At 50.1% G+C, this 23,933-nt stretch overlaps 1 protein-coding gene across 2 annotated transcripts in view; it reads left to right on the top strand.

Annotated features, from left to right (window-relative positions):
• The window catches only part of UBE3C (ubiquitin protein ligase E3C), a 992,333-nt gene that overhangs the window by 919,566 nt on the left and 48,834 nt on the right, over nt 1-23,933 (top strand). For both annotated transcript variants that reach the window (XM_085631966.1, XM_085631967.1), the window contains exon 23: nt 15,564-15,694. In XM_085631966.1, the coding sequence (XP_085488092.1) occupies nt 15,564-15,694 (131 nt within the window). The remainder of the gene's footprint in view (nt 1-15,563; nt 15,695-23,933) is intronic.

The raw sequence follows: 23,933 nt of genomic DNA, 5'->3' as shown, positions 1-23,933 counted from the left end.
GAGGCTCTTAACCTCGAGCTCCCAGCTGTGCCTATCAGGACCAATCTCCTGACTGAGGTGCTGCAGCCAGCGACCTCCTCTGCGGAGACGCTAATGCCCTTTAATGACGCGCATGCAGACATTCTGTTGAGCATCTGTTGAGCATCTGGACCAAGCCTAACACAGGGGTTCCTGTGGATAGGAGTGTGGCACGACGTCATTGCCCGGGCGACCCCAGTTTTCTCACGCAACACCCAACGCCTTAGAGTCTGGTTGTCCAGGCCTCTGCCTCTTGGAGCGCGTTCCCTTCCGCACCTCCGGACTAGGAATCTAAAAAACTGGAGCAGTTTGGGAAAAAGATTTTCACCTCTGCCAGTTCCTGGGTGCGGGCGGTGAATACTGCGTGCCTGTTGGGCCACTATTCCCACTCTGTGTGGGACGCAGTCGCACAGGTGCTGCCTCAGTGTCCAGTGGAGTAGTTCTGCTTGGCTCAGAACTACTGGCTTCTCAGGGCATGTCCAGAACACTTTGTTGGACATGCCCTTTGATGGCACACGCCTGTTTGGTGACAAGGCGGATAGCTATTTGGAGCGCTTTAAGAACTACCGGGCTGCGGCCCAGTCCTTGGGTCTTGACACCGCGCGTGCAGGGTCGAGGCGCCCAAACGCGTTCCTTTCAGAGCCGCTGGCCTGCGCAGCCGCAGTCTTAGTGCAGCCGGGGTCGGGGGGCCCTCCGAAGTGGGTCACGGGGCCAGCGGGCGGGTCCGTCCACCACCGCCCCTGCTGCCTCAAAACCTTTTTAGTCCGGTGTTTCAGGCCCACCAGACGCCAGTCGGTGGCAGGATTCACCATCACCTCCCCCAATGGCGCACCATCACTTCAGACAGGTGGGTTCTGCAGATAGTCCGACGGGGCTACTCCCTCCCCTTCGAGACTACCCCTCCGGCCATGCCGCCTCAGTACCACCGCATGTCGGGGGATCACTTGGCACTTCTCCAGCAGGAAGTTGCGGCCCTCTTGGCCAAGGGGGCCATTGAGCGCGTTCCGACGCCAGAAGTAGGTCGTGGTTGTTACTCCCAGTACTTCCTGATTCCGAAAAAGGACAAGGGCCTGTGTCCTATCTTAGACCTCCGGAACGTCAATCGCTTCCTCCGGGAGGAGAAGTTCAAGATGCTCATGCTCGCTCAGGTCTTGTCTGCCCTAGACCCACAAGACTGGATGGTAGCATTGGACTTGCAGGATGCTTATTTTCATATCCCCATCCTGCCGGCCCCCAGGCGTTAACTGAGGTTCACGGTGGGCCACGAGCACTTTCAGTTCACCGTGCTCCCTTTTGGCCTTACTAGCACCCCTTGGGTGTTCACGAAAGTGATGGCTGTGGTCGCAGCTCATCTGCGCAGATCAGGGGTCTCAAGCTAGGATTTTGCGAGTCCTTAATTGCGAAAATTAAGGATTCGCAATTAAGGACTCGCAAAATCCTATGCATGTAGGAATCGCTATAATTATAGCGATTCCTACACATTCCTTATTTGCGACTCACAAATTGCGAGTCGCAAATAAGGAATAGCTTCCCATTCATTCCTATAGGCCCATAGGAATGAATGGGAAATTGCAAGCGCAATATGAGAGTACCAATAGGTACTCGCAAATTGCGCTTGCAATTTCAGGGTGCAAGGGTGTCAAAAGGACACCCTGTTGCACCCCTGGAATTGACCTGTGCACATATGTTGCGCGCACACACATGCCCTAAGGGCATGTGTGTGCGCAACATGAAGCTTTGACAAATGCACAAAAGTGCATTTTTCAAAGGTTTTGCAAATTACCATGAAGTTCAACTTCATGGTAATTTGCGCCCCCTAATAGCGAAATCGCTAATTATATTACTTTAATGCATTGCATTTAAGGATCTCAATTTGCGATTCCTTAAATGCAATTAATTAAGAGATTACTTAAATCGCGATTTTTGCATTTGGATTGATGCATCCCAAATGCAAAAATACTGGTCGCAAAAGGGCAGATTCTAAGAATCTGCCCGTTTGTGACAGTTTTTTCTTTTGATGCTTGTGCCTGTCAGTCTTCCCCTATCTGGGCGACTGACTGTTGAAGACGGGCTCACCCCAGGCAGTCGTCTCCCACCTCCAGACTACGGTGGACCTCCTGCATTTGCTGGGGTTCTCCATCAACGAGCCGAAGTCGCACCTGATTCCCTCTCAGAGGCTCCTCTTCATCGGAGCAGTTCTGGACACGGCGCAGTTTCGGGCTGAGATTCCGATCTTTCATCTCTTGTCCTGGGTTTCGGACAGGAAGACCCTGAGACTGCTGGGCCTCATGGCCTCCTGCATCCTACTGATCAACCATGCCAGATGGCATATGTGGGCTGTGCTGTGGAACCTGAAGTTCCAATGGACGCAGCATCGGGGGAACCTGTCCGACTACGTCCAGATCTCGGAGGGCACTGCACAAATCTTGCAGTGGTGGCTCACGCGTTGGGTCAGTGGCAGATCCCTCTCCCTTCCCCAACCGCAGCACACAGTGGAGACGGATGCGTCCCTCCTGGGATGGGGCGGCCACATGGGAGAGGCGGAGATCAGAGGCCTCTGGTCTCCGGCGGAGTCCAAGCTCCATATCAATCTTATTCAAGCTCAGGGCAATCCTACTTGCACTGAAAGCATTCCTTCCCTCTGTCAAGGGCAGGGTAGTGCAGGTGTTCACAGACAACATCACCGCCATGTGATATTGCAACAAACAAGGCGGGATGGGGTCATGGACCCTATGTCAGGAGGTTCTGCGCCTCTGGACATGGCTGGAACGTCAAGGCATTTCCTTGACGGTTCAAGACCTGGCAGGTTCATTGAACGCCAGGGTGGACGAACTCAGCCGCCGGTGCCTGATGGATCACGAATGGCGTCTTCACTCGGAGGTGGCACAAGGTCTCTTTCAGCAGTGGGGAGAACCTTGGTTAGATCTATTCGCCACTGAAGAGAACGCGCAATGTCAGCAGTTCTGCGCGTTGGAGTTTCCAAGGCGGCACTCGCTCGGAGACGCTTTTCGTCACGAGTGGAGTTGCGGTCTGTTGTACGCCTTTCCGCCTATACCACTTCTACCCAGAGTGCTGAAGAAGATCAGACGCGACCGGGCCCAAGTCATTCTTGTGGCACCGGACTGGGCTCAAAGAGTTTGGTATCCCGAGCTACTCCGTATGAGCTTGGATCCCCTGATCCCACTGCGTCTTCGGGAGGATCTTCTGTCGCAGCAACAGGGGACGGTCCTTCACCCGAACCTGTCCAGCGTCCACCTCCTTGCGTGGAGATTGAGCGGCGACAATTGATTCTATTTGACTTTCCTCCTGAAGTCTGTAATGTGATTCTGGCAGCCAGGCGTCCCTCAACTAAAACTGTATACGCCTGTCGGTGGAACAAGTTTGTGACATGGTGCACAGCGAAAGCTGTAGATCTCCTTTCTGCCCCTCTTTCTGAGGTCCTATTGTTCCTTCTCTCTTTGGCCCAGCAAGGCTCTGGGCACTATCAAGGGCTACCTTACTGCTCTTTCAGCCTTTCTCAGTCTGCCTGATTAGCCCTCTCTTTTCAAGTCCCCTGTTGTAAATAGATTTCTCAAAGGCATTACTCACCTTTTCCCTCCTATTCCTTTTGTGATGCCTCAGTGGGACTTGAACCTGGTTCTCACATACTTAATGTGCGCTCCCTTTGAGCCTCTCCATAACTGTCCTTTGCGGTTATTAACTTTGAAAACTGTCTTCCTGGTGGCCATCAGCTCCGCTAGGTGTGTGAGTGAGCTCCAGGCTCTTTCATGTAAACCTCCTTTCTTGGCGATTCATCCGGACAAGGTTGTGCTTCGACCACGTCCCCCCTTTCTGCCAAAAGTAGTAACTGCCTTTCATCTCGGGCAAACTGTCACTTTGCCCACTTTCTTTCCGCCTCCGCACCCTTCAAGAGAGGAAGAGAGGCTCCACTCTCTGGACCCAAAACGTGCGCTTTCATTCTATCCCAACCGCACACAACAGTTCCAGGTGGTTGACCAGCTCTTTGTTGGCTAAGTGGGCGCCAAGAAAGGCCGAGCTGTGCACAAGCGGATTATCTCCCGATGGGTTGTCTTGTGCATTTAAGCCTGTTACTCTCTGGCTTAAAAGGAACCTCCGGTAGCGCTGTGCGCCCATTCTACCAGGGCGACAGCAGCTACTACAGCATTGGGACGCGGTGTCCCCCTGCAAGATATCTGTCAGGCAGCCACGTGGGCCTCGCTGCATACTTTCACTAAGCACTTTTGCATTGACAGTCAAGACGGAGAGATGGCTTCTTTGGCCGGTCGGTTCTCCGTGACTTTCTGGTGTGATTTCACTTCGCAGACCCACCACCGGGGTTAGTATTGCTTGGGTATGTATTCTAAGGTAAGGAATCTACCACTAACGTGTCTCTTTCAGATGCACAAGTTACTTACTTGTGTAACGCTATATCTGTAAGAGACATTAGTTAGTGATAGATTCCTTACCGCCCCCCCATCCTCCTCGTTCTGCGAACTGTTCTCTGGGGTTCAGGTCATCCCTTTCAGGGCCCTAATTCTATTGCACCAGTAGTCGGTCTCTGGCATGGCTCTGCGTTCCTGATGCGGAAAAGTCGTGTACAGAATTGACGTCTGCGCGGCTTAAGTAGCTTCCACAACGTCATCTCTGCGACTACGTCGCCAGCGACGTATGCAGAGCCGCACAACGATGCCTACCGACGCGCAAGGGTACTGCTGACGAAAACTTTCCGGATCCAGTCTGACGCCTGGGGATATTCTAAGGTAAGGAATCTATCACTAACTAATGTCTCTTACAGATATATCATTACACAAGTAAGTAACTTGTGCGTCAATACACATATATGTTGTGTTTGATTCTATAATGTATGCAGGTAACGTGTTATACCCCTTTTCTTACATATTGCATAGCACACAAGCAATCACACACACTATTAAATCACGCAGGCACCGCAAGCACAGCACCCACAACCACCATGGCAACATAAATTTATTTTTAAGTGTCAATACAGGTGTGTTCATTTTACATGGAAAAGTTATAAAATGTACATCAATGCATTGCACATTAAAAAATGCATGTAAGAGCAGTGTAAAAATACACAAGACTATGGGTCTGATTTAGATCTTGGCGGATCCGGTCTCACTGTCACTTTTTTGACAGTTTCACCGCCTGCCGATTTGGCGGTCCGCCACTCTATTAAGATGATAGTGGGTCCATGGGCGAAAGACCGCCCTAGTGCCGCCGACTTGACCAGGAATTTTCTTCCGAGGAGAAAAGATTGTTATTCCTGCATTGTCCAAAGAAAGATAGTGATTTGCACCGCATTGTAGATTTGTGATTGATATAACAAATCTTTCTCATATCCTCCAAGCTGGGTGGCTTTCTCCAACTTGCATGTGTATTTATCTTCACCATTTGTCAAGGAGCATATGCAGAATATGTGCTTTGTTGTGGTTGACGAACAATCAGAGTTTATTGTTCTGCTCTTCGACCTTTGTCGTGTGCGTGTTTAGCAAGGTAATGGCAGTTGCCATTGGCCATCTCGCTTGTCAGGGCATTCTTCTTTATCAACACCTGGATGACTGGGCTGTTGAATGTGTCCCTACCTAGGCTTACTGTTAATCATCCTTTTTGTTGGAGCCAGGTTTCTTAATGAATTTGTAGTAACCAATCCGTCTTCCTGTCTAGAGAATTAGGTGTAAAGGCGATTCTATACACTTAACTAATATGGACCTTCCCCTCAGTGAAGAGGCTGCGTCACCTCTCCTGAATAGTTGCTTAATTTAAATTCAAACATTTCAACCAGCAAAAGCTGTGTTACACCAGTTAGACCTGATTGTATTTTGCATCAGGATGGTATCTCAAGCACAACTTTTTATGAGACATCTGCAATGGACGCTGAGAAGGCAGTGAAACCAGTTATTCAGCCTCCAGAAAAACAAAATAGCAATTCTGTTATTGCTTTCAGGTCCTGGATGGGTGAGACTTGCCAGGTTCATTTTTTCAGAGGGAACTATTCCAGCTGCCAAAAGATAAGGTGTTAGTTGCATCTGGAGGACATGACCACCAATGGCTTGTAGCCCTAGCAGAAGAAGCAGACCCACCTCAACTTGCTGGGTTTAAAAAATTTAAGGTTGGCTCAGAAGTTATTTTGCCACAGATTCAGAGAGCACATGCACATATCTTAACAGGAAATAGTATGGACTTGGCATACATAATCAAACATGGTGGTTTCTCCTCCAGTCCTCTATGTGAGGGAGCCGTTCATCTGTTGTTCACTGCAATAGACAGAAAGGTTGGCCCGTCAATCGCACATCTAGCTGGGACTCCTAATCCTGAGACTGATTCAGCAGACATTGTTCGCTCAGTAATGAATGGGAATTGCATCCTGAGGTACTTGTCAGAATCTTTCACATATGGGGGAGTTCTGGAGATATACCACTTTGAGGCCCATCACAAGAAGTGTTACAGATACTCCCTGGGCCAATGGTTGATGGGGGATGAGCTGTCTTTGGCATGGACTGTTTAACTTCATCCCACTTTCCCTCCTTTTCCCTTTATGCAGATGGTCATCTACTACATCATAATTATCCTAGCTCTACATGGATAAAAAGATTGTGATAAACCAGCCTCCTCCTTCTGAGACTCAAGCCCTCATCATGTGTGCTTCTGCAAGAGGAACTCATTTTTCAACACAGAAGTTGTTTACTTCACTATTCTCTTTCCAAGCTGAGCCTTCTGGCATCAAACTTCATAGGTTGACTCTGAAATATTACATTCTCCCACTGGAGAGCCTATAACTGTGCCTGCGTGCCAGATTCCCTTCTACCAGGGCTGTATATCTTAGTAGATGTTCTGCTTGGTGTAAGGATTCAAGGATTGATCTTTTGAAGGTGAGAGTTTTCAAAGTTTTGCAATTTGTGTCTTTTGTTGTGCAGAAAGGTCTCAATATAGGGATGACTGAGGCTTTCAGGTGGCTATCTCAGCTTATGGTTTCTTGTTGCCAATTGTGTCTAGATTCTTTGGTAACGGATACCTTCCTGTCACTTTTTTGTCCCTTTGTGGGACTTGAATTTCGTCTTGACATTTCTCATTGTTGGGCCCTTTGAGCATATGCATTCCTGTCCATTAAAATCCCTGTCATCTAGGACTACTTTTCTAGTAGCGATTAGTTCAACCAAAAGGGTGTAGCAGCTGCAGTATTTTTGGTTTCTCCTCCATTGGAAGCCTTCCTTGAAGATAAGATACTGAGACAAGTCAAGCCATCCTTTCTCATAAAATTCCTTACCATCTTTTTGTCTTTGGTTGGTCTCATCTATCCAGGAAGAAAGCAAGGTTACATCTATTAGATATGAGGCATGCATTACACCCCTAAATTCAAAGAGCTCCATAATTCAGGTTTTGATAACAGCGTTATAATCACCGTTGAGCACCCTCTTGTATGTAAAGCTGTTGTGAAAAGGACACTTTTTAGATAGATAATTTTGTGTATAAAGCTTTGTTATGAGCTGGCGGGAAAAGATCCATTAGTTTTCCTTCTCACTCTTGGATAGGCAAAGCAGCTAGTGGAGCTCTTTTAAGTGTTCCAATACAGTTGAGCTGTCAAGGATCGAACAGGGCATTTGAACAAACAAGACTGCTCTTTTGCAACTCAGGCGAATTCTATTACAAAATATGGTGTTGTAATTTTGAGGGTGAACCCAACCCATCTGTCTTCCTGCTTTATTGCTACTTGAGTAATAATTCATAAGAGGAATCTGTGGCTGCCAATATCCATTATTCAAAGAAGTTACTTAACTTTCATAACTTTCTTTCTGATGCATATGTTCTTTTGAAAATATTCTGTTCGTTTTAATTTGGCCCCACTCCCAATGTTGCCAGCCTCTGGGAACGTTCCCAAAAAAGTATCATGAAGCTGACTTTCTGATCCCCTGGATCCTTCTACTTCTGCCCAACATCGCTTTTAGTGGGTGCATAGACCCAACAGTGGCGTCATCTGACACCGGGGACTGTGAGAATTTTTCGCAGATCTGCCCTGAAACCTGAGTACATTTTCATATGAGGAACTGTGAGTGCAAAGCAAACACAAAGAGATGCTGAACGGAGTGCTGAAACTTTTCAAACACTCACTCCCAGTCACAGATCTGGGTTGAATCCATCATCGTTTTTTAGCTCACTTCATCACCCCAGTTCAGACCCAACCATATGCAAATCAGTCTTTACCCTGTGCCTCATGGGAACAGTCCAGACCGAACTGCCAAGCCAGGTCTTCCCTGGACCGGAAACAAGCATCCTGGGACCGCTCACCCAATCTGAAAGAAACACGTTAGTTAGATTCCTCACCTTAGAATATCCCCAGGCGTCAGACTGGATCCGGAAGATTTTTCGTCAGCAATACCCCTTGCGCGTCGCTAGGCGTCGTCTGCGGCTCCGCGTCCGTCGTCGGCGTCGTGCGCCGGGATGACGTCGTCGGAGTACTTAGACGCCGCCCTCGCGCGCTGACGTCAGTTCTTCTTTTTTCCGCGCCAGTAAGCGCAGATCCGGGAGAGCTACCCCTTTTTAGTCTTTTTTGACTAAATCTTTTTTGATCACTTTTGATCCTTGTCTGTCGACATCTGGTGCCGGTAGGATGCCTGGGTTCAAGGCTTGCGAGGATTGCCATCGACTGATGTCGGTGACCGACCACCACCGCCGGTGCCTCTACTGTTTAGGCCCCGACCACGACGCGGAGTCGTGTTCCGATTGCCAGGCCCTGACTTCGAAGGCTCGGCGGGAGCGGTCCCGCAAGCTTCTCGAGCTTCGCCACTCGGCTCCGCGTCGTGCGCGATCCCGGTCCAGGAGGAGGTCCAAGGATCGCTCGCGGAGCCCTAGCCGACGCCACCATCGATCGTCGGGCTCCAAGTCGTCGGGTAAGTCCAAACGCTCTAAGAAGTCCAAGCGGCGACATCGCTCTTCGGACTCCCCTCGCCGGTCGCGCGACTCGGCCGAGGGTCCAAGTGGTTCCACCCCCGCGGCTCCGGCGGAGCCGCAGGCGCCGCGCCCGTCCCCATACCCTCCGGTCCCTGGGACTAACGCGACGCCGGCGGAGGTCAGTGCCTTCCTCTCGGCCATGAGGAGCCTGGCCCCGCCGTCGACGCCCGCTGGCGCGCCTTCGGGCCCCGCGGGCTCGACTGGGCGACCCTGCCTGCCGGCGGCTTCGGCCCCGGCGCCGTCGACGACTCCGGTCTCGACGCCGCAGGTCCCCGCGGGGCCCATGCCTGGGCCCCCGTCGACGCCGGTTGACCTAACCACTCCTCCACCGGCGCCAGCGCATGAACCACCGACGCCGTCACCGGCGCCGCCGGCGCAGACGCCTACACCTCCGGTGCCGCCGACGCCGCCGCCGCCGCCGTTGGTGCCGACTCCGGACGGCGTCCAACCCCAGTTTAGCCCTATTCCGGACCCGGCGCCGCAACGGCGTCGACCGACGCCGCGTCCGGCGCCGCTTGAGACCCTTCATCTCTACAGTCCGGCTCCGATCATTCCTCCTGTTTATCAGGAATCGGACGACGGGGGCGACTGGGAGGGGTTTGAGGACCCTCTGGCTGTTCAGTCGCAGCTTTCACAGGACTGGGCAGATGAACTGGGGGAGGCCAGTGGTCTTGATACATCGCCAGACACTGGATTCACTTCTCCTCCGACTGTGGCTTCGGAGGAGGGTGCAGCATTTTCTGTGGTGCTGCGCAAGGCGGCCGCAGCCCTTGGGCTCGAGCTGCCTGCCGTGGCTGTGAGGACTAACATCCTCACTGAGGTGCTTCAAACCGCAGCAAGCTCCTTCTGAGCCTCTGCTGCCGTTCAATGAGGCCCTCACTGACGTTCTGCAGGGCACCTGGTCCAAGCCCTCCACAGTTCCTCCTGTGGATAGGAACGTTGCCAGGCGCCACCGCCCTGCTCCGGGCGACCCCAGTTTCCTGTCCCAACACCCCACCCCCGAGAGTCTGGTTATCCAGGCCTCTACCTCCCAATCCTCCTTCCCGACCGCTCCGCCGGACCGGGATTCCAAGAGACTCGAGCAGTTTGGCAAGAAACTGTTCTCGTCCCTTAGTTTGGGCCTGCGGTCTTTAAACACCGCCTGTCTCTTGGACCGTTATTCCCATTCTCTGTGGGATACGGTGGAGGACGTGCTGCCCCTGTGTCCGGAGGAGGTCCGGACACGTCTTAACCAGGCTTTGGCCGATGGGAGGGATGCAGCGCGGCACGCCATACGATGTGGGCTTGACACCACGGACTCGCTGGGTCGGGCGATTTCCACCACGGTGGCACTCCGTCGCCACGCCTGGATGCGGTCCACGTCATTTTCCGGGGATGTCCAGAACACCCTCATGGACATGCCCTTTGATGGCACTCGCCTGTTTGGTGAGAAGGCGGACAGTGCGCTGAACCGCTTTAAGGACTCCCGGGCTACGGCCAAGTCCTTGGGCCTCTCGGCTCCGCGGGCGCACACCTCCGCTTTTCGCCCCTTTCGTGGCCAAGGAAGGGGCGCCTCCTCACGTCCGCCCAGCCACCAGCCGCAGAACCAACCTGCGCGCGGTCGCGGACGTGGTTTCTGCCGTGGCGGATCTGGAGGACGACGTGGTCAGCCCACATCCACCCCGGCAGCATCCGCCTCAAAGCCTTCCTAGTCCGAGCTTTCAGGCCCATTCCACGCCAGTGGGCGGCAGAGTTCGCCATCACCTGCTCCACTGGCGGTCCATTACATCGGACAGGTGGGTGCTGCAAATCGTCCGAAGGGGCTACTCCCTCCCCTTCGAGACGACCCCTCCAGCCATGCCACTGCAGCTCCACCGTATCTCGGGGGATCATTTGAATCTTCTCCGCGAGGAAGTTTCGGCCCTCTTGGCCAAGGGGGCCGTCGAGCGCGTTCCGAGTCCAGAAGTAGGTCGTGGTTGCTATTCCCACTACTTTCTGGTTCCCAAGAAGGGCAAAGGGGGCCTACGCCCCATCTTGGACCTCCGGAACGTCAATGCCTTCCTCCGAAAGGAAAGGTTCAAGATGTTAACCTTGGCTCAGGTTCTAGCTGCCCTAGACCCCGGAGACTGGATGGTAGCGTTGGACTTGCAGGACGCATATTTCCATATCCCCGTCCTGCCGGCCCACCGGCGTTACCTGCGGTTCACGGTGGGCCACGAGCATTTTCAGTTTACCGTGCTCCCCTTCGGCCTCACCAGTGCCCCTCGGGTGTTCACGAAAGTGATGGCGGTGGTCGCAGCTCATCTGCGCAAATCAGGGGTTCCAGTCTTCCCCTATCTCGACGACTGGTTGTTGAAGGCGGGCTCGCCCCAGGCAGTCGTCTCCCACCTCCAGACTACGGCGGATCTCCTGCATTTGCTGGGATTTTCCATCAACGTGCCGAAGTCACACCTGAGTCCCTCTCAACAGCTCCTCTTCATCGGAGCAGTTCTCGATTTGGCGCAGTTCCGGGTCTATCCACCGGAACAGCGGGTCCGGGATATACAGGCCCTGATTCCCATCTTTCGGCCTCTATCCTGGGTTTCGGTCAGGCTAGTGTTGCGGCTTCTGGGGCCGATGGCCTCCTGCATCCTACTAGTGCATCACGCCAGGCGGCGCATGCGGGCTCTGCAGTGGGACCTGAAGTTTCAGTGGGCCCAGCATCACGGCAACCTGTCCGACCATGTCTTGATCTCGGAGGGCACTGCACAGCAGTTGCAGTGGTGGCTCACGGACCGCGATTGGGTCATGGGCAGGAGCCTCTCCCTTCCCCAACCGGAGCATGTCGTAGTGACGGATGCGTCCCTCCTGGGATGGGGTGGCCATATGGGAGAGGCGGAGATCAGAGGCCTCTGGTCTCCGGCGGAGTCTCGCCTCCACATCAACTTGTTGGAGCTGCGAGCGATCCGACTTGCACTGAAAGCCTTCCTTCCCTCTGTCAGGGGCAGTGTCGTGCAGGTGTTCACGGACAACACCACCGCCATGTGGTATTGCAACAAACAGGGCGGGGTGGGGTCGTGGACCCTTTGTCAGGAGGCTCTGCGCCTCTGGACGTGGCTGGAACACCAGGGCGTCACCCTAGTGGTTCAACATCTGGCGGGCTCTCTGAACGCCAGAGCGGACGAACTCAGCCGCCGGTGCATGATGGATCACGAATGGCGTCTGAACTCCGAAGTGGCGCAAGGTCTCTTTCAGCAGTGGGGAGAGCCTTGGTTAGATCTATTCGCCACCGAAGAGAACGTGCAATGTCAGCAGTTCTGCGCGTTGGAATTTCCAAGGCGGCACTCGCTCGGCGACGCTTTTCGTCACGAGTGGAGTTGCGGTCTGTTGTACGCCTTTCCGCCTATACCACTTCTGCCCAGAGTGCTGAAGAAGATCAGGCACGACCGGGCCCAAGTCATCTTGGTGGCTCCGGATTGGGCACGAAGATACTGGTATCCCGAGCTACTCAGTATGTTGACCGATCCCCCGATACGTCTGCCCCTTCGGGAGGATCTTCTGTCGCAGCAGCAGGGGACGGTCCTCCACCCGAACCTGTCCAGCCTCCACCTCCATGTGTGGAGATTGAGCGGCGGCAGTTGATGCCATTCGACTTGCCTCCTGAAGTCTGTGATATCATTCTGGCAGCCAGGCGTCCCTCCACAAAGACGGTATACGCCTGCCGGTGGAACAAATTTGTGGCATGGTGCACAGCAAAGGCTGTGGATCCCCTTTCCGCCCCTCTTTCTGAGGTTCTTCTTTTTCTTCTTTCTCTGGCCCGGCAGGGCTCTGCCCTGGGCACCCTGAAAGGTTATCTTGCTGCCATCTCCGCCTTCTTGCGGCTTCCTGATCAGCCTTTTCTTTTCAAGTCCCCTGTGGTTACACGCTTTCTGAAAGGCATTACTCACACGTTCCCTCCTGTCCCTTTTGTAATGCCTCAGTGGGACTTGAATCTGGTCTTGACCTTCCTGATGTGCGCTCCCTTCGAGCCTCTTCACAATTGTCCTCTTCGTCTTCTGACTCTTAAGACTGCTTTTCTGGTAGCCATCACCTCGGCTAGACGGGTGAGTGAGCTCCAGGCTTTATCTTCGAAGCCTCCTTTTCTATCTGTTCATCCGGACAAGGTTGTCCTTCGGCCTCGTCCCTCCTTTCTTCCGAAAGTGGTGACTCCATTTCATCTTGGGCAGTCTGTCACCTTGCCCACCTTCTTTCCGCCTCCGCATCCTTCCAAAGAGGAAGAGAGGCTCCACCGTCTGGACCCAAAACGTGCCCTCTCCTTTTATCTGGACCGCACAAAACAGTTCCGGGTGGACGACCAGCTTTTTGTTGGGTACGTGGGCGCTAAGAAGGGGAAAGCTGTGCACAAACGGACCATCTCTCGGTGGGTCGTTTTGTGTATCAAAATTTGCTATTCTTTGGCAAAAAAGGACCCTCCTGTTGGGCTGCGCGCCCATTCTACTCGGGCCACAGCGGCTACTACTGCCTTGGGACGGGGAGTCCCTTTGCAGGACATCTGTCAGGCGGCGACGTGGGCTTCGTTACACACGTTTGCCAGGCATTATTGCCTTGACAGCCAAGTCCGGAGGGATGGCTTCTTTGGCCGTTCTGTCCTCCAGGACTTTCTGGTGTGATCTTGGTTCGCAGACCCACCACCGGGGATGGTATTGCTTGGGTATCTATTCTAAGGTGAGGAATCTAACTAACGTGTTTCTTTCAGATGAACAAGTTACTTACCTTCGGTAACGATGTATCTGTAAGAAACATTAGTTAGTTAGATTCCTCACCGACCCACCCATCCTCCCCGTTCTGCGAACTGACATCTAGGGTTAAGGTTGTCCTTTTCAGGCCCCTAGATTTCATTTTTGGCACCAGTGTCGGTCTTTGCATGGCTCTGCGTTCCTGGCGCGGAAAGCTATGTACAAGAACTGACGTCAGCGCGCGAGGGCGGCGTCTAAGTACTCCGACGACGTCATCCCGGCGCACGACGCCGACGACGGACGCGGAGCCGCAGACGACGCCTAGCGACGCGCAAGGGGTATTGCTGACGAAAAATCTTCCGGATCCAGTCTGACGCCTGGGGATATTCTAAGGTGAGGAATCTAACTAACTAATGTTTCTTACAGATACATCGTTACCGAAGGTAAGTAACTTGTTCGACATGCCCAGACGTGGGTCCCTTGCTGACTTTGCTACTGGATTCAAGCTAGCCTGGCTGATGAGGGGTGTTACCCCGGAACCAGGCGCAAGATGCTTGTTTCCGGTCCAGGGTAGACCTGACCTGGCAGTTCGGGCTGGACTGTTCCCATGAGGCACAGGGTCAAGACTGATTTGCATATAGCTGGGTCTGAACTGGGGTGGCGAAGTGAGCTAAAGAATGATGATGGATTCAACCCAGATCTGTGACTGGGGGTGAGTGTCTGCCAAGTTTCAGTGCTACGTCCATCATCTCCTTGTGTTTGAACTGTGAGAGGACCCATATCAATGAGAAAGAATATTGCCTTAGTTTCTACACATGTTCTGGGCATGCCTACTGTTGGAAAGGTTTTGGCGCACAGTGGTGCCGGAGCTGATAGGGATTACGGCTGTCAAACTGCAGGTCACCCCCTGACTTTGTCTGTTCGAGTTGCTTCGTCCCACAACATATGTACCCGCTTTGCCTCTTTGGGCTTCTGCTGGCTTGGCGGCGTATAGCAATCCACTGGATGGCTCCTGCGCCACTGCAGACCACTATGTAGAGAAAGGATTTACAGGAATGGGCCTTAACAGAAGAAAGGCGATTATACGTGGTTAAAACTGATGAACATGCTGAGTGTGATCTGGAGAGATGGGAGGATATGGTGAACCAGTTAACTGCTCCCGGACAAGATGCCACTCCCTCGTTAGTGGAGCTGAATTGACCATCTGGGCCAGATGCCTAAGGTGTGTGTAAGCACAATGCTGTAGGGGGAAGGAGTATGAGATCAGGAGCAGGGGAGGACTAAGAGTTTGAGAGTAGGAGTGTGTATCATGGGAGGAATCACAGTTGGGGGGGGGGGGGAGACACAGCCGAGTCCACATCCAAAAATTTGGAAATATACTGGGAGGCCTCGTACATCCCTCAACCCACGTAGAGGAGGGCCGGGACTTATTCCCTCTGCTAAGAGAGCGCAGCTGCTGTCATGCCCTGCCACTTTTGTGCCTTGCCTCGCTTATTATGTCTGCCAATGTCTTTAAGTCACTAATACTGCCTATTTGGTTACCAATTTGATGTTCATTATGCAGGTTTTCTAAAATGATAATTAAGTCTTTAAAAAAAAGATTATTGCCTGAGGCAAGTAACCTTTATACCCCCAAGAACCACTAAACCACTGTAGCTTTTTCTTATACCTGTTGTCCACTTTATAAATGGTTGATTTTGTTATCATTGTGCCTAGTTTGGTATTTATGGTCTAATTAGTTTCTGGTACTGTTGTAAAAGGTATATTTTTATTCTGATGGTTTTATAATCCTCTAAGCACTTCATTCATGTCCTCACTCAAGAGATTTACAAGGCTCAGGAAAATGTATTTTTTCGGTTAATTATATAACACTTTTTATTTTAGGTGGCTATGCTCCGGATCATCCTGTGATAAAAATCTTCTGGAGGGTTGTTGAAGGCTTCACTGATGAAGAAAAGCGGCAGTTGCTCAAATTTGTAACAAGCTGTTCTCGACCACCCCTTTTGGGGTTTAAGGTACTCGTACCTCCCACTGCTCATTATCAGTAGATTACCTTTGAAAGCCATAGTCGCTGAAAACTGAGACAATCTGAGAAGATAATGGAATGTTACTTCCCTGCAAATTTCCCTGAGCTGGAGGTCTGATGTACAAAGCAATTTTGCAGTCACAAAGCCTGCGATTTGCAAAATCACAGGGTTGGCAACTGTAAAATGACTATTAATATGTACTAAACCCATTTTGTGACTGGATAACAGGTTACCACATCACAAAATGGGTTTAGAAACCCATAACGAAGTGCTATTTGGAAGGGACGTGTTTAGGGCATCTCTTCCAAATAGCAATTCATTAAGGGACGTATCAATGTTTTGCAACCAAACTCCAGTCGCAAAAGATTGAAATTTTACCAACACACAAAGGAGGTGTTAACCCATTTGAATGGGAAGCAGTCCAGAATCATTCACTATAGCTCTCTGGCAGAGTTTGCAGGCTCCATTATGAATTTGGGTTTGGGGTCACGATAACATCATAAGGCCATGTAGCACCAGGACCAGCTCCCTTACATCAGTACCATTCTTTCTGCACCTTTCAATGCATCAGGAGCTTTATTTCACATTCTGTGGAGAAATTTTTTCCTGTCAAAAACTGTTGCAATTGGTGCAAACAGGAGCAGGCCACCTCCTAAGATGTCTGGTTTTAAGCCCTGTTGTTGATGCAACTGCCAAATGTCCATCATGGATCCGGACAACAACTGTCTCGGGTCAAGGCACAACATGTCTTCATGTGACCTGTGCCAGCAGATGCACCCATTGGCCTTCAAGGAGCATAGAGATAAACTCTTTATGGCTCACTCTAAAGAGGGTTGTTGGGGGCTCCGCACAACGATGCCACTTTCAAAGGCCAGGTCCAGGTCACCTCTGAAGTCGTCTCTGCCCACCAGGACTTAGAAGGGCAAGAGGATACATAGGAAGAAGAAAAGGCAACTCTTGTTCTTGAAGATCAAATTCTGGTAATTCTCGTTCCAAGTCCTTCCCAGCACTATCTACGGAGCTGAAGTTAGAGGAGTGACCCACGTCCTGCGAGTCAGCACCACTGTCTCCACTCCCACCTCTTCTCCCCCTTCTCAGTGGGCTTCAGTGGTCGCTTTTCTGACGTATCTGGCACTGAGGACGGATCCATCAAGCTTTCATGCAGGTCATGATGGGCGTCTTTTGAAGGCAGCTTTCCTCACTGGAGCGCCCTTGGGCAAATGGGACTAGTTGCACCCCCCTACTGTTTTGATCACAGGATGCCCTTGGCATCAGACAGATTCTATCCAGCGCCATGCCCATCATTTGGATCCCTTCCACACCCACCGGCTTCGTGACCAGCATTGGTGGAAGTTTTGGCTGCGGTCTGGGGTGATCCTACTCCAAGTCCATAACCAGCGGCAGATTCTGTGCCACAGCCCAACTCCTTGTATGACGCAGTCTCCAGTGTCAATTGTAGCACCGCTTTCACCTGAATCTCTGTTGCCGGGCAAGATCCATCACTCCAGGAGAGAGGCATTCCTTCTTCTTCTTGAGGAAGGTTAGTACGTCTGATACCACACTGTGGGCCTGGTTCATATGTTCAGCCCAGGGGGGTGACAATGGTGACCCTTTTAGCTATGTTAGTCCTTCAAGAGGCCAGTGGGCTGGATGCGTGTCCGGACGTTGATACTGACCCAGTTCAATGTCAGCATTTCAGCCTGTCGTTAGGAAGGCAGACAAAGTCCTTGACCTACCACTACCTACAGTCGAGTAACAAGCCAGCGTTGTTTCATATATCCACCCAGTGGCACCACCCTTCTCGAAACTTTTGCTTCTGTTCAACAAGGCTCTTGGTGACTCCGTAAAGGAAAACAGCCAAACTTCCTCATGCCCACCAGTCAAAGGAGGGATTGCTCACGGGTACAGAGTAGCAGCAGGGGATCAATCCATGATAACCATTCACCCCACATAAGAAAGCTTGGTAGTACAGAGCTCCTCAATATCCAGGTCCTAGCACCTGGAAGCAATAGGAATCAATGAATGAATAACCAAGATTTGTAGACTGCATGTCTGCTCCAAAGAGTATCCCGGCACTATGAACTACAGGTATGGTCCAAAAGGAGACAGAAAAGAAATGCCAGAAGATTAACTTAGCCAGAAGAGAAAAGCCAGGTTTTCAGTTTCCTACAGAGAACAGATTCCAAAGCCAAAGTCCACAGTTCGGGGTGGGGCTTATTCCATGCATATTAGCCAGAAAGAGGAAGGAACATCCTCCCTTCCTCGTGTGCTTAATCTGCGGCACTGTCAACCAAGGTGCTTTCGCTGAACGCATTCCTCTTTCAAGACAATAGGGCGAAAATCTTTAAGCAAGATAGCAAGGGCTTGCCAGAAAAAGTGTGCGATGGACCAAGGCTTGAGATTTGAAAAGGATCCGCTTCTTGGTGGGTAACCAGTGAAGAAATCTTAGATGGGATTAATTGGTGTCTGCCTCAGAATAAGGCGAGTGGCTGCATTCTGGTCAATGCAGCCAATGGCCTTATTCTGAGACTGGAGTCAACGAAGCAAAACTTCAAACAGCCCTATGTAAAGTGCATTGACAAAGTCCAGCCTAGATGTAATCAAGGCATGGATCGCCATTTTCCTGCAGTGGATAGGTAGCATAAACAGAAACTTCTTGATGGTACGAAGCAGCCTAAAATTGGTATCAACCACAGCTGAGGCCTGCGGTTGGAAAGAAAGTTGGTTATCAAATTTGACTCCCAGATTTGTTGCCACTAAGGATGGAGGTGGGGAAGCCAGCAGGGATGAAGGCCACCCCGCCTCCCATCAGTTGACTTGATGAGATCCAAGTAACAGACTTTCTGGCTTATTTGAGTTGCATTTACGCTGACTACTATGCATCTAGTCAAAAAAAGAATGCATGAAAGCTTTAAAAGACTCCTTCACTAATGTGGAGGAACTCTTAAAAGATAGAAGCTGCTGTGTATCATCTGAATAAGAGATGAGGAAAGCTTTTTCAGCTGGCAGCTTAGCCCTTCGCTCCATTAATGCCAACTGTTTCTTGGGTAGATATGCCCATGTTCTCTCTGACAGTGCAGCCATGGTGATTCCTAATCTCCTGGACCATCTGAAGGATCACTTCTCAGAAGTAGTAAGAGATGGTCAAGATGCCTATAGGCACATAGTGCTGGCTGGCCTAGACACTATAGTCAACATGAAAGAATCAGTGGGTACTAAGCTCACCTTAAGGTGCCATACTTGACTACAGTTCACAGGGTTCTCCTCAAATGTTCAGAACACTTTATTGGACATGCCCTTTGATGGAACCACACTGTTCGGGCAAAAAGTAAATGCAGCACTCAAGCACCTTAAAGAAAGTAGAACAACAGTATGTTCTTTGGGACTACAGTCCTACCCTAGAAATGTTTGGTTCTTCAAAAAAACAATCTCATTCTCTAGGGATTTTTAAAAGAAATCACAGCCCTCTATGCCAGTTCAGCAGTTGAGGACCTCCCTTCTATACCAGAACATAGGAAATTGTAGGGGCTATGCCAGACAGCTCCCTCCCTCATCTTCATCTTCCCCAGTGTCAACAGGATCGCAACAGTAGTTGGCTTAGGAAGAAACACAACATGCTGGTGGGAGGAAGGGTGTTCCTTTACCTACAGACCTGCAAGACCATCACTTCAGAACTCTGGGTCCTACAAATTGTAGAGAAAGGGTACATCCTGCCCTTTCACCAGCATCCCCCCACTTGTCCTCCCTGTCCCATTCTGTTTCCAGAATAACTACTGCAGATTCTGAAGAAGGAAGTAGATAACCTGCTCCAGAAAGGAGCAATAGAACTGGTGCCAGAACAGGGACACTAGTGCTACTCTCTGTACTTCTTAGTTTCCAAGAAGGAGGATGATCTACAGCCTATCCTTGATTTCAGGGCCCTGAATTGGTTCCTCAAAATGGTCAAATTTGGGATGCTGTCCCTGGTTCAGGTTTTATTGGCACTGGAGCTGCTGGATAGTCCCTTTAGACTTGCAGGACGTGTACATTCACATTCTGATCCTGCAGTCCCACAGGATGTGTTTGCGTTTTGTGGTGGGTACTACCCATTACCAATTCACAGTGCTTGCTTTTGGATTAACATAATCACCTCAAGTCTTCACGAAGGTGAGAACAGTTGTGGCGGCCCACCTGAAAAGATCGCTGATCACAACATTGCTATACCTCGACAACTGTCTGATCTAAGCCATGTTGCCTGCTGGTGTTTCATCATTTGTAGTCGACAGGTTCCCTGCTGCTTTACTTTGGGTTTTCAATCATTTGCACCAGATTTCACCTGGAATCCTCTCAATGGCTCCTATTCATCAGGGCTTCTATTCATCTTGCTCAGAGAGTTCCATCCTCCTCAGAGGGATGTAGCTATAATTGGTGCAGCTGATGCAGTGGAACCAGGGCCCAAAGCCATGATGGGCCTATAGGACCCTGAACAATTGCTGTAGATTACTGTCCCAACAGCTGTAAAAGCAACCATGTTCCTTGCTTGAAGCACATTTGGACGACCTGGAGATCAGAGGCCTCTGGTCTTCAGAAGAGCAGAGTTGTGACATCAATCTGTTGGAATAAAGAGCAATTTGGTTGGTGCACAAGGCTTTGCTCCAGAGACTTTGCGGTCAGTCAGTACAGATCTAGACCAAGAATATGACTGCAATGTGGTACCTGAACAAGCAGGGCGTAGGTCCCGAACTCTGTTGAGAAGCTCTGAAACTTTAGGACCAGGCAAATCTGTCGAAGGGAGCCTAAGGGGTGGTGTTTGAGTTTGAGTGGAAGTTTCCACTCCACTATGCATTTCCCCCCATACCTTTGATCCCATGGGTTCTGAGGATTAATCACCACAACTGGGGCCAAGTCATTTGTATTGCCTCAGTTGGACCATGAAGGGAAATTGAATACAACCCCTTGGCACCTGTTGATTGAGGCCCCTCTTTGTCTACCATGTAGCATTGACCTGATGTTCCAGTTGTGGGGGCAGGTCTTGTACCTCAATATACACAGCCTACACCTTCATGCAGTGAGATTTAGTGGTGAAATCAGATGCCACCGGGAACTCGGATGTGGTCCTTTCGTCACAACGCCCTTCCACAAAATCAGTTTCCTCAAGGAGATGGAACAAGTTTGTTTCTTATTGTGCCAAGAGGAGGATCGACCTTTTAAAAGTGTCCCTTGCCAACGTACTGCTGTTCGCACTGTACTTGACTGTAGCCACTGAATAGCACTGGTATGCCAAGGGATACCTCTCTGCGCAGTTGGCTTTTCTCGGTTTACCAGATCAATCTTCCCTGTTAAAGTCTCCAGGGGTGATGAGATTTCTAAAAGGTTTGCAATTTATTCTCCAACCCCTTTCCAGGCAAGACAGACCATGATCCAAGGTCTGATTTTGTCGCGCCTCGATTTTGGGAATGCCCTCTACCTGGGAGCCCCTCAGCCCACCTTACACAAACTCCAGGTCATCCAAAACTGCGCAGCCCGTACTCTCCTCCAGACCCCTCGCCGACTCTCAATTAAACCCGGACTGAAAAATCTCCACTGGCTTCCAGTGAGGCAAAGAATTGAATTTAAGAGCTTATACATCATCCATCAAGCCTTCTGGAAAACCGGCGCTCTTATAAATCATCCACTGGCCACTCCCTATATACCAAACAGACACCTCAGATCAACTTCCTCTTTCCTCGTCACTATCCCCAGGACCATAAGAGTCAGATGTGGAGGTCGATTATTCTCCTACAATTCGGCCAAACTATGGAACGCCCTGCCCCTTCATCTGCGATCCGAGCCCAATTTGCTCCCCTTTCGTAAACAGTTAAAAACCCTGCTTTTTAACAAATCTGATTAATTTCCTAATTTCCCGTCACACGCCTGTCCGCTAGCGCTAGGACGCCTCAGGGTAGCTATCGCGCTCAATAAATCCTCATTTCATTTCATTTCATTTCTTTAGTAGTGCTTCAGTGAGACATTAATTTGATGCAGATATTTCTTATATGAACTCCTTTTAAGCCTTTGCACAGTTGTCAGCTATGGCTTTTTCCTTTAAAAACAGTTTTCCTAGCTGCCATTACGTCGGCTCAACCAGTCAGTTAGTTGCAGACTTGTCCAAACCTTTTTGCGTGTTTCTTCCTAGACAAGGTGGTGTTGCAAACTAAAACTGTTTTATTTTAAAAGCTGGGGTGTCCTTTCCATCTGGGTCATTTCATCACCCTTCCATCTCACCAAGGAGGAAGAGAGGCTTCACAGGCTCCACCTGAAGCGTGCAGTGAGTTTCTACATCAGCTGCACAAAATAATTTCTTTCAGACAACCAGCTTTGTTGGCTATACTTGCTGTAATAAAGGAAAGGCAATGCTAAAGCTAACTCTCACTGGATCATTTTATGCATCAAGATCAGCTGTGCTCTAGTAAAGACCCAGTTGAAGGAATTGAGGCTCATTCCACCAAGGCAAAATCCTCCACATCTGTTCTGACTAGAGGGGTACCAGTGGCTGATATCTGTAAGGCAACTATGTGATCTCTGTACTTTCGCCAAACACTATTGCATGGACTCAGAAGGGAGGAGAGAGAGACACTTTAGCCAGTCTGTCCTTCAGCTCATTCTTGTTTACCTCTTCAGTCCCATCACCCAAGGGCAGTATTGCTTGGCAGTCTTTTCAAAGGTGAGAATCTGCATGTAGAAGTATCCATCAGAAGAAAAAATTGCTTACCTTCTGTAACGATCTGTTCATAGCTTGTGTGGCTGTACATACACATGCTCTGCATACCCTTGCCATCTAGGGTTGAGCTTGGATGTTTGCTATTTGTTTTTCTTCAAACAAGTCTTTTGAGGGAAGAGGTATGGTTTCACTCCTTAGTTAGTAATGCTCATGGGCACCGACTCCATTGTTAGATTGGCTTTCTCTACCATTTGATTCAGAAGTGCATCAATAATGTTTCCGGACTCGATGCGTTCGACATTTAACGTTCACAACTCCGGGGCTCTACACACCTATCGCTGAGAACATTTCTACATCGAGGATCATCCTTTTCCTCTTCTCCGTTGATTCACTTCTGAGACCCTCACCGATGACAGGGTCCCCGACCCTGGGGGCGCTTCGCAATCTGCCGTCCTGATGCCTTCCTTACCGAGTCCAGAGAATGAAGAGGCATATATGGTGATGGAAAAGACGCCCTTCACGAGATGTCTTCAGTGCCACACAAAACACCCCTGGGCCAACCTCTGCAACATCTGTAAACTTTCCCTATCCCCAAATCACCTGTTGCACATTCTGTTTGGCCTTCAGATGCAAGAAAACCCTATGTCAACGGAGAGACAGATGCTGGGCCCACACTAAGATGCACCAATCAACACAGGAGATGCTTGACATTTTTGGCAAACTGTACATGCTCGGTGTCGAGGAGAAGGATGCTAATTCTTCAGGCATTTCAGCTCATCAGAACAACCAACAACAAAAGATTACCTGGCAAAATTATTCAAGAAGGCCCTTAGGAAGGATCCTAATATTTACAAAACACACACCGGTGCAGACAGAGACCAATATTAGATTGATTCAATAATGTGATTATTTAATCAAAATAAATTCTCATTTTTATTTTCATATTATCAAGACCATTTTATCAATTACCATCTTGATGTACATTGTTGATGTGGAAAACAATGTTTTGTGTTGTATAAAGGATGATGTTATTTGGAATGTGTGATAGTATGACTGTGTTTTCTGAATGAGGTGTGTGGGACATGGCTATTGTATTTATCTGATTTTGTATATTCCTTTGCAATGTGTTTGTTTTGCATTTAATTGATAAAAATGGTCTTGATAATATGAAAATAAAAATGATAATTTAGTTTGATTAAATAATCACATTATTGGATCATTCTAATATTTGTCTCTGTCTGCACCGGTGTGTGTTTTGTAAATATTAGGACCCTTCCTAAGGGCCTCCTTGAATCATTTTGGCAGGTAATCTTCTGTTGTTGGTTGTTCTCATCCCCCTGCTATACCTGCCTTCATTACTTGTCAGGGGTCCCCCTTCTTAGTAGTTATTTCAGTTCATCAGCTCAGCCCAGAGTTCATCGGCTCCGGCTCTACCGAGCTGGGGAAGGAGGAAGAAGAAGGAGGGGTGGACAAAGGTGCTCTGTCCACCTCAATCGACCAATCCTCCCTTGTATGCTCCATTGAGGTCAAGGGGATTCACCAGCAATG

Source organism: Triturus cristatus, chromosome 10 (genome assembly GCF_964204655.1).
Source record: "Triturus cristatus chromosome 10, aTriCri1.1, whole genome shotgun sequence".
NCBI lineage: Eukaryota > Metazoa > Chordata > Amphibia > Caudata > Salamandridae > Triturus > Triturus cristatus.
Note: the sequence above shows the minus strand (reverse complement) of the source record. Positions and strands in the feature narration are given on the sequence as shown.